Here is a 10,893-nt window from a genome sequence, read left to right as displayed (position 1 = left end):
TCCCTTGTTTCTCTCTTCTAAAGTGTCTTCCGGAGCAAGTTCAGTATCCTTTGGGCGCTTCTTACCTCTCAAACGAGGTCTTTCCGGTGATTTCTCGCTTAAACGAGCACTAGCAGGCTCTCGTATAAGCTTCCCGTCATCAATACCACTCGATCGATCAACTTCTTCAGTCGATCGAACAGGTTCTTCTTCAACAGCAGTCGATCGAGCAAAGTTTCTACTCGATCGACCAGTCTCATTATCTGCTTCACTCGATCGAGTAGGAATTCTACTCGATCGACCAGTTTGTTCCTCCTGTTCACTCGATCGAGTGGAAAAATCACTCGATCGACCACTATCATCCTCAATTCTGCTCGATCGACTGAAGACTGGTCCTAATAAATCCATCCCCCACTGTGCAAATGGTAGAGGACTAAGTACTGGTTGCAGGTCTCGGAAAGGTGCATGTATCACCGGAGCATGCATCTGACAATTCTTGCACTTCTTGGTTTTTGCCCTGGAATCTTTCAGCATGGTAGGCCAGAAGTAGCCGGCTCGGAGAGCTTTGTGGGCTAGCGTTCTCGCCCCCATGTGGTGTCCGCAGATACCTTCGTGAATCTCTGTCAGTATAAGCTCCGCGTCGGCTGGGCCGACACATTTCAAGAGTGGTCTTATCACGGACCTTCTGTATAATTCTCCTTCGAACACCAAGTACCTTGCGGCGATCCTTCTTATCTTCTGGGAGAGACTGCGGTCCTCCGGTAACTCTTTTGTCAGCTTGTATTTCATTATCGGAGTCATCCACGTCGTCTCGGCTTCAATCTCGCCCACCATGCCGACTGTCTCAGTGATGCTTTTAGCATTCCTGATATCCACCAGCACGGTTCGACTGACATTTTTGATGCTTGAACTGGCAAGTTTTGAGAGAGCGTCGGCTCGGTTGTTCTCAGACTTGGGGATGCACTGTATTTGGAAGGATTTCAATTTTGATGTGTCAGCTTTTACCCTTTCCAGGTACCTTACCATCCCATCGTCTCGAGTCTCATACTCTCCTCTGATTTGATTAGTCACTAGGAGCGAGTCTGTTTTCAACACAATATGCTCCGCCCGGCAGCTCTAGCTAACTCGACTCGATTATCACCGCCTCATATTCGGATTCGTTATTTGAGGCCGAGAAGGTAAACTTCAAGGCGTACTCAAACTCGTCTCCGTTAGGGTGGTGATAAGGATCTTAAACTCTGAGTGTTCGCCGTGGAGGACCGTCGGTATACACTTCCCACACGCCGGGATGTGATTCTTCTTGATATGTGCACTCCCGGGAAGTCGCAAGCGCTTGCCCCTTTATCGAAGGCCTCAGCTTTGAATGCCAAAGCCGGGGAGCTCCACTGCCCATTTGATAAGTCTGCCGGATTTTTCGAATTTTTCCAATGCTTTCTCCAATGGCTAGTCGGTTAAGACCGTCACGGGATGTGCGTCGAAGTAGGGTTTTAACTTCCTTGCGGCAACGACGACGGCGAAGGTTGCCTTTTCGATTAGTGGGTAATTTCTTTCGGCGGCCAGCAGTGTATGGCTGATAAAGTAAATTGGGTGTTGCTGCTTATTTTCTTCCCTGACGATTACGACACTGACCGTGGCCAAGGTAACTGCTAAGTATAGATATAGCGTCTCCCCCAGCGTCGGCCTAGACAGGGTCGAAAGTGTTAGAAGGTGGGCTTTCAGCTGCTTGAAAGCTGTGCTCTGTTCCTCCCCCCAGCTAAAGTCTTTATTCCCTTTCAGCACTTTGAAGAAAGGAGTGCTCTTGTCGGCCGACCGAGAGATGAAGCGGGCGAGAGCCGCCATCCTTCTGGTCAGCATCATAACCTCTTTTCGATTTCTCGGCTCCGGTAGGTCTAGGATCGCTTTGACTTTCTCGGATTGGCATCAATTCCCCGGCGCCGACAAGCACGCCGAGGAACTTGCCGGCCCGGACACCGAAGTTGCATTTCATTGGGTTAAGCTTCATCTTATATTTCCTTAGTGAACAAAATGTTTCGCTCAAATCGGCTAAGTGCTCGCTGTCAGACTTGCTTTTTACAATAGCATCGTCGACGTAAGCCTCGATGTTTCGCCCTTTTTTATCTTGAAACACTTTGTCCACCAACCTAGTGTAATTTGCGCCAGCGTTATTCAAACCGAACGACATCATTTTATACATGTATGTGCCGTTACCGGTGATGAATGCGCACTTAGGCATGTCTTCTTCGGCCATGAATACCTGATGATACCCTGAGAAGGCGTCTAGCAGGCTTAGCATAGTGTAGCCTGCCGTGGCGTCAATTAAACTATCTATTCGAGGCAAGGGATAACAATCTTTAGGGCACGCTTTATTAAGATTGGTAAAATCAACACACATCCTCGACGCCCCTGATGACTTCCTCACCATTACAACATTTGCTAGCCACTCAGGGTAAGTACAAGGCATGATAAAGCCCGCCTCTAATAATTTGTCTACCTCAGCTTTGATGGCCTCATCCTTCTCGGCCGAGGAGTTCCTCATCTTCTGCTTGACAGGGGCGAGCGGTGGAGAGTACGTTCACTTGTGAACGATCACCTCCCGCTCACGCCACGCATCGGCATCTCGGCTTGAGTATGCGAATACATCTTTGTTCTTCCTCAGCAGGTCTAGGAGATCAGCTCTGAATTTTGGCTCCAGGTCGACACCGACAGTTACGGTGCGCTCCGGGTCAATTTCCACTTCCTCGGTCTCGGCTCCTTCGACCATGCCGACATTAGTATCCATCGATTCGCCCTCCTGCTGTAAGGATGGGCTCTTCCCTTTCTCTGATTTCTTCGCCACTTTGAGGGATTGCATATTGCACCCCCTTGCAGATACTTGGATATTGACAATTTTATCTCTTTCGTCCTTTGAAACGAGCTTTTGTGCTTCCCCCCGGTCCGAGACGTACATTAATGTCAGGGCCCGGATGGACATTACTGCATCGGCCTCGCTCAAAGTGACCCGGCCTATGAGAACATTGTAGGCAGACGAACCATCAATAACCACGAACTCAGATAAAACATTTTTAGCCGCGTCCGCTTGGTCGAACATCACCCGCAGTCTGATTGACCCCAGGGGTACCAGGCCGGCCCCAGAGAAGCTGTATAGCGGGTTAGCGCAGGGGCTCAGGTCTCCAATCTTCAGACCGAGATTAAGAAAGCACTCCCTGAACATGATATTATTATTTACATCTCGATTTATTAAATCGAAACATCTACAAATTATCATATTATTATTTTAACTGATTAAAACAACAATATGAAAGAATCAAATGGAAAAAAAAATATAAAAAACGAAAAAAATTTCGGTCGATCAGACGAGGCAGTCGGTCGACCAGGGGTACTGGTCGATCGACCAAACCGTGAAACGAAATCAGCTACGGCCCAAAAAAAATTTACAGCCGAAACCCTAATTTTCGAGACCAATTTTTTTGTTTACATCCAATTTTATGAAAATTATCAAAATAAAATTCGTGGCATTGGCTCTAATACCACTTGTAGGATTTATCTGTATGCATCCCTTTAACTTTAAGGATTATAACGATTATATTGTGATGATAACTAGTCATAAAATAAATTGCATAAACAAAAATCATAGATGAATAAGAAATAACGTTCGGTCCTAGCAAAATCGGCCTAAGAACAATATCGCAATGATATTCATCTATCAGTTGCACCCAAGACGATATGAGATATGCCCTTGCTTCTTGCTAGAATCGATCCTTAAATTTTCTGTAAAATTGCTTAGGGTTTTCGGTTTTTGTGTTTTTAGATGAGAGGCAAGAATAGGCTAGAATTAGGTTAGGAAAAATAATCTCCCCTCTCCCTTATAACCGTGTATTAGGGTGAATTAGGGTGATTTATTTTTTTCTTTCCAAAATCTCGGCCCATACATACGAAACAGGCATATCAGTCGATCGACTGACACACCCGGTCGATCGACCATGTATAAAATGTATTATTTATAAATTGTCATTAATATCATTCCGTATTAATAAGTCTACACACAACAGCTTGCAATGGATTTATTAATGCCGGTATGTGACAATATCGTATAATATATACTTTAACTTGTTGATTAAATATAACTGATTACATTTAATTACGAATTAACATATTAATTCGTCCAAGCTAACATTATATACATTAATTAAATATAACTTATTATATTCAATTTACGAATTGACAGTTAATTCCTCTCAGCTAATATTATTTAATCGGCATTAAATAATCGTTTCATCAACACATTGACCAACTGTTTAGTCATATAAGGCATCAATGTGATTACATTTCCATAACCACATCTCTCAAACACATCCTTTAGGTGTGACCTTTAGGGACCAGTTGATCACCGCCATCAGTATGATAATAACGTCAAACTTTCTAGCAAGCCAACCGTTATTAGGTAATCGTTAATCAACTGATAAAATACAAAGTATACCCTTGTGAACCTTTAAGAGATTTACAAATGTTATCACACTAATTTGTGGAGGACACAAGCTCCAACATTTTGGCTATCAAAGATCTGGATGGGAAGTTGGCCTCTAATGCTGTAGAGATTGAGGAGGCTTTCATTCACTATTACCAGCAGCTGTTGGGGACCTGTAAACTAGTGGCTAGGGTTTCTGTCCTAACTGTTAGGAAGGGCAATGTAGTCAATGATGATCAGAGGGTCCTCCTTACTACTGAGTTAACTACTTTTGAGATTAAAGAAGCTTTAGCTACCATTCCACCTAACAAGGCGCCTGGCCCTGATGGATTCACCTCCCAGTTCTTTAAAGATGCTTATGAAGTGGTAGGAGATGATCTCATTAGTGCAGTTCAGGAATTTTTTATTTCTGGCAGGATGCTCAAACAGGTGAATGCCACTACTCTTACCTTGATTCCCAAGAAGGCTAGGCTTGAGAGTGTGGCTGATTTTAGACCCATTGCTTGTTGCAATGTGGTCTATAAGGTCATTTGTAATAGACTTGCTAGTGTGTTGCCTAGTATTGTAAGTGAGAACCAAAATGCTTTTATAAAAGGGAGAGATAGTGGATAACATCCTTATTTGCCAAGATTTGGTGATATTGTATAAGAGAAATACCTGCTCACCTAGATGTATTATGAAAATAGACCTGAAAAAAGCTTATGACTCCATTGAGTGGGAGTTTATCAAGCACATGATGAAGGCTTTGGATTTTCCTAGGAGGTTCATTCTTTGGATTATGGAATGCATCTCTACACCTTGGTTTACTTTATCACTCAATAGGAATAGTTTTGGGTATTTTCAAGGTAAAAGAGGGATCGGACAGAGGGATCCTATGTCCCCTTTGTTATTTACTATTTGTATGGAGTACATCAGTAGGATTCTTGCTGAGGTTACTGCTACCATGGAGTTCACTTTTCATCCTCTTTGTAGACCACTTAGGTTGACTCATCTGTGCTTTGCAGATGATCTCCTAATGTTCTGTAGAGGGGATAGAAATTCAATCATTGTTATGCTTATAGCCTTTGCTACTTTCTCAAGGGCTTCTGGATTGGTGATGAATTGTGAGAAGTCTGACATCTACTTCAATGGGATGAGAACATAGGAGATTCAATACATTCTTAACATCTCTGGGTTCAGAGAGGGCCAGCTCCCTTTTAGATACTTAGGGATACCTATCTCTCATAAAAGGATGGCCATAGGTGATTGTTCTAGGCTGGTGGAGAAAGTGGTGCTGAGAATTAGAGGTTGGGGAGCCAGGAAACTTAGCTATTTGGGAGATTGGTTCTTGTCCAAGCTATCCGACTCAATTGCATACCTTCCGGGCACGCATCTTTCTTATACCGTGATCTATTCCGGACGAGAATAGAGAGGATTTAGAAACTATTTGTGGGGTGGTAATGAGCAATTCCACAAAATGCCTAATGTTGCCTGGGAGAAAGTTTGTTGTGATAAGAAATATGGGGGTCTTGGAATTGTGCACTGCAGGAAGTGGAACTTGGCTATGTTGGGTAAGTTTGTATGGTGGTTGGTATCAAGGCCGATCATATGTGGATCAAGTGGGTGAATCATATTTACATCAAGGGGCGGGGATCGGCTCTCTTACAACCCAATTGTTCATTCAAGTTGGTCTTGGCGTATGATTTGCAAGACAAAGGATAAATTGAAAGCGAGGATTTTGTGCGGGGACTGAAATGAGCAACATGGTTACTCGGTTGCTAGTGGTTACCGAGTGGTTGCAAGGACTTGAGTTAAGGTGAATTGGTCTCCTCGATTTGGAATAAAGTTAATTTGCCTAAGCATGCTTTTCTTGGGTGGATTCTTTGTTCGTGAAGGTTACCGACCAAGGATAGGCTTCTTAAGTTTGGGATTATCACTGATGGTCAATGTGATGTGTGCCTGGCTCATATTGAGACGCACCAACATATTCTATATGACTGTGTGTTTAGTGCTATGTGCTGGAGTCAGCTGAAGACTTGGCTAGGGATCAACATGCCTAATTCTCGGCATTCGGATGGAGTATACGTTGGAGATGCGGGTCATTGATGAAGAAACAAATTGTCTTTTCGCTATCCTTGCAATGGTGTACCATATATGGCAAGCACGTATGAATGCGCGTAATTGAACTTCGTCTACCTAAGCCTGAGGTGATTCTTGCTAGGGTGAAGGTTGATATTCAGTTGCGAGGGCAATGTATAACTTGGGGGACTAAGTTTCAACAGATGCCTTGGGCACCATGGACTATTATTGTTTGATTGTGTATGTTAGTAGGTGTCGCATTAAGAATGATGTACTAGTGACTATGTAATCTGAACTTTTAATTATTCTAATATATTTCACATTTCACCAAAAAAAAAGACCAAATAAACCGACATTATGATTATAAAAAGTTTAAAATTAACTAACCTCATAATTTCGCTAAATAATGACTAAGAGTATGCGCAAAGGTGAGGCTCCCCATATTTTCTCTTTCCTTCTCTTATTCGTCCACCTCATTTTCCACTAAGTTTTCCATTTACCCTCCCCAATTTATATTTACATATATGCAATAATGGGGTTCCCCAACAATATTAATTTACACCTAAAAATTTGGGACCCTCCCCAAAAGCAACTCAAAACGCCTTACTTTTTCTTTGGGGACCTTCCCTACAAATAGAGGAGCCCCATTTGTTGGGAGGGTGTGTGCAATAATGAGATTCCCCATTTGAGGAAAGAGAGGGTATATGAGGAGGTTAGCTCCCCACCTTTGCGGATGCTCATAAGAGTATAACTCAACTCAAACTGGTAAAAAAATTGGAAATCGACTGGAGAACAAATCCAAACCAAGCAAAACCCGAGAAATTACCATAATTACTCGACTACAAAATGCGCTTGATATGACCCAGTGACACGACCCGACTCGACAAATAAAAATGACCGGAACACGACCCGGTCTAAACCAGAGCTAAGAACTGACCCGACTTACCGACTCCATAACGACCTGAACCCACCCAATCAAAAGACCCGAAAAGATCCAACCCAAACCCGCCCCGCACGACCGAATTATCACCTGTAGTCTAGATAATAAAATACGGAGTAGAAGGAAATGAAGAGGAGAGGATCCAAATTGATTGCAAGCCTTCACCAGTGGCTACCTGTTATTCCCCAGACATTAATGATTGCAAATCAAGCTTACCTAACGAATCCTCTTCCCACGTTAATTGCACGTCGATCCTCTGAAGCACTTGATCTCACATTTTGGGTCCATATAAGCATTGCATCGAACACCTTGTGTGCATAATCAAACACACAAAAATGGCAAATGAGAATGGAGTAGTGAAGCATGTATTGTTAGCCAAGTTCAAAGATGATGTCACACCTGACAAAGTTGATGAGCTCATCAATGGCTATGCTGACCTTGTCAACCACATTCCTGTCATGAAATCCTTCGTTTGGTACTTTTCCTTCTTTCTTTTCCTTCTATATTATTGTTTCCTGCTTTTTATTCCCTCCGTTCTGATTAAAATGACCTAGGAATAAAAAAAGATAAACAAGTGATCGAGACGGAAGGAGTATTTCGTTTTACTTCATTTGTTGGCTGTAGCAATTATTTTGTACAACAAATTCTCAAATTGGTTCGTATTACGAATTGGGTAACCCAATGTTGACTCTAAAATTTTGAAAACCAAAACATGACCTGTTATATTTGGCATTCATGTGACCAGATCTCCTATCTATAATCTGGTTGTTGGTTGTCGGTTGTCGGTTGCTGTTACTTATTTGCTTCTAGGTTCTTACTACACACCAGTAGGCAGTACACCCTTGCAATGCTGAATGATGCTGGCTGGTATCAGGGGAAATTGACAATAGACGAGCCAATGCAATAGGATAAACTCGAAAAAAAAATCAAAATTTCCAATTTATTTACATTGTCCGTCCAGGCTAGATCCCCATAGCCCCACCCCTGATTGTATATTTGATGCACTATGTAATCTGTACAACAGTAGTGTCACTGTCACGCTTAGGTAGAGTCCGTAGAGTCGTCATGGGATATGTATACATCTGCAGTATGAGAGTGACCGGTGCTTATTGCCTTCATTTCCTTGGAGCTTGCACTGATTTTGACTCTGAATGATGCTGTAGGGGTAAAGATGTGAGCATTGAGAACCTTCATCAGGGTTTTACTCACATCTTCGAGTCAACATTTGAGAGCACTGAAGCCATTGCAGAGTATATTGCACACGAAAAGCATGTTCTATTTGCAAATCTCTTCCTTGCTCACTTGGAAAAGGTTCTCGTTATCGATTTCAAACCCACTTCTGTTTCCCATTGAATGACCTGAAGATAGGGTTCCTCTTATTTACATGTATTGGTGTATTCGGCAATGGGAAGAGTGTTGCACTTTTTTTTATTTACATACGTTTGTAACTTACCTCATTCAAGTAAAAAATAAAAAGCACTTCCTTTCTAATTCGCTGCCGAGATGGTGTTGGTTCAAACTTGACTATGGTGATATACAACTCCCCCACATTGTACTTCGTAACTTGACTTGTTATTTAAAAAAGTAGACGCGTAACTTACGGTTTTCACTTGTGTTTACGTTTATGCTGTACGCTTAAATCGTATACTCAGATATCAGACCTATAAGCTGTTCATGGAATCGTCAGTATGCATTGATGATGGAACTTCTCATAAGATGGTTGTTGGTTCAAACTTCCTATAGGTTGTTCATGGAACCATGATATGCATCAATTTGTTAATCCATCATCAGTATGCTGGTGCAAGGTTTAAACATTCGATACGGATTCGACTCATCTTGACTTAACTTATCAGTTGATTCGGAAATGTATAGGTAGATTCATATGTCTAACAACTCTTCGTTAAAAGATGAATTTGAATGAAATCAGATTGTTTTATATAGAGACATTCAATAAAACTGTACTTACAAAGGAACTGAATATTCCGATTTCAATACAAATTAACTCGAAGGTAAAGAAACGAAAGGAGTACAAAAACTCGGAACTATCTTTAATAACCCTACGCCATTCCCAATGGCGGCTTAGACTCCGCCTCTGACTTTGCTGCTTGTGCCATGGACGACAGCTTATACAACAACTTGAGATCAGCCTTCTTGTTCTTCTTCCACAATGACTTTACAATCTCATATGTAACTGAACCGTTTTGGTTGATCTTTCCGTTACTTTCAGCAGCTGATGACACAAGCTCGGACACAAGAATGTTGACAGTACTAACATGGTTGTCCGGGAAGAACCACTTGCGACGATTGAATACTTGAAAGCGGAGATAATCAGATTCCACATTCACATCCTTGAGTTGAAACTTCCCGCTTCCTCTGGCATCAATAATTTTATACCGTTACATCACACTAATTTATGACATTAATAGTACAATTATTAAGTTAGTTGTATAATTTTATTTAAAATCGTATTGACCTTAAAACGAAAAGCAGTAAAAACTATTCCTCGCGTCGAAAAAGACGATTTACGAATTATTAAAATAATGTTTTCACCTTTTTATTTCTAATAGAAAATACATATGTGTTTTTACGTCCTTCAAAAAATAGTCAATATTACTAAGACAAAAATTTACATAATAAATAACTGATGATTTCTTACAAAAGAGGTAACATATAAATATAATATAAATTTAAATTTATACGAAATCAAGTTCACTCATCTAGCTTATAATATGACATGTAGAGTCCAAAATTATGGGCTATTATTAACTTTTACTCTGATAGATGAGATAGAAAAAGTGAGCTACGTATAAGGTCCACAATTTACAATCCATCAAATCTTGTTGTGTTAGTAGTATCCAGAAAAATAGGCCTAATTAAGAAGAGGTCTCTTTTAGGGGGAAAACTAAGAGAATTTTTATTCTCTTAGTAGTAGGGGGATTGTATAATGTATGATTTTGTGTAAATGTAATCTCAAGTAAATAAAATTAAGATGGTAAAGAAGAGTGTAATTAATTATGTAGAGATTATGGCGGTCCCCACGTCAGGAAAAAAAAAAAAAAAAAGAAAAAAGAAAATTTGTAACAGCCAATATGAATCCTTTAAAGAACCCATCTTTTATACTATGTAGATATTGTAGGGGTAAAGATGTGACCATTGGGAACCGTCATCAGGGTTTTACTCACATCTTCGAGTCGACATTTGAGAGCACCGAAGCCGTTGCAGAGTATGTTGCGCACGAAAAGCATGTTCTATTTGCAAATCTCTACCTTGGTCACTTGGAAAAGGTTCTCGTTATCGATTTCAAACCCACTTCTGTTTCCCATTGAATGACCTGAAGATAGGGTTCCTGTTATTTACATGTATTGGTGTATTTGGCAATCCAAAGAGTGTTGCACTTCTGTTATTTACATACGTTTGTAACTTACCTCATTCAAGTAAAAAATAAAAAGCA

General features: G+C 41.1%; 1 protein-coding gene across 1 annotated transcript; it reads left to right on the top strand.

Annotated features, from left to right (window-relative positions):
- Positions 1-7,561: 7,561 nt before the first annotated feature.
- LOC141601822 (stress-response A/B barrel domain-containing protein HS1) lies at positions 7,562-8,933 on the top strand. The gene is made up of 2 exons (XM_074422130.1): positions 7,562-7,917; positions 8,606-8,933. Exons 1-2 carry the CDS (start codon positions 7,778-7,780, stop codon positions 8,793-8,795), a joined length of 330 nt encoding a protein of 109 aa, XP_074278231.1. The 5' UTR covers positions 7,562-7,777; the 3' UTR covers positions 8,796-8,933.
- The last annotated feature ends 1,960 nt before the right edge of the window (positions 8,934-10,893 follow it).

The sequence above is a fragment of the Silene latifolia genome, chromosome 1 (genome assembly GCF_048544455.1).
Source record: "Silene latifolia isolate original U9 population chromosome 1, ASM4854445v1, whole genome shotgun sequence".
Classification (NCBI taxonomy): Eukaryota; Viridiplantae; Streptophyta; class Magnoliopsida; order Caryophyllales; family Caryophyllaceae; genus Silene; species Silene latifolia.
Note: the sequence above shows the minus strand (reverse complement) of the source record. Positions and strands in the feature narration are given on the sequence as shown.

Bases quoted from the DNA above. Each gene is read 5' to 3' on its own strand.
- LOC141601822 (XM_074422130.1), top strand. From the start codon at position 7,778: ATGGCAAATGAGAATGGAGTAGTGAAGCATGTATTGTTAGCCAAGTTC. The intron at 7,918-8,605 runs GTACTTTTCCTT...ATGATGCTGTAG, and splicing joins GTCATGAAATCCTTCGTTTG to GGGTAAAGATGTGAGCATTG.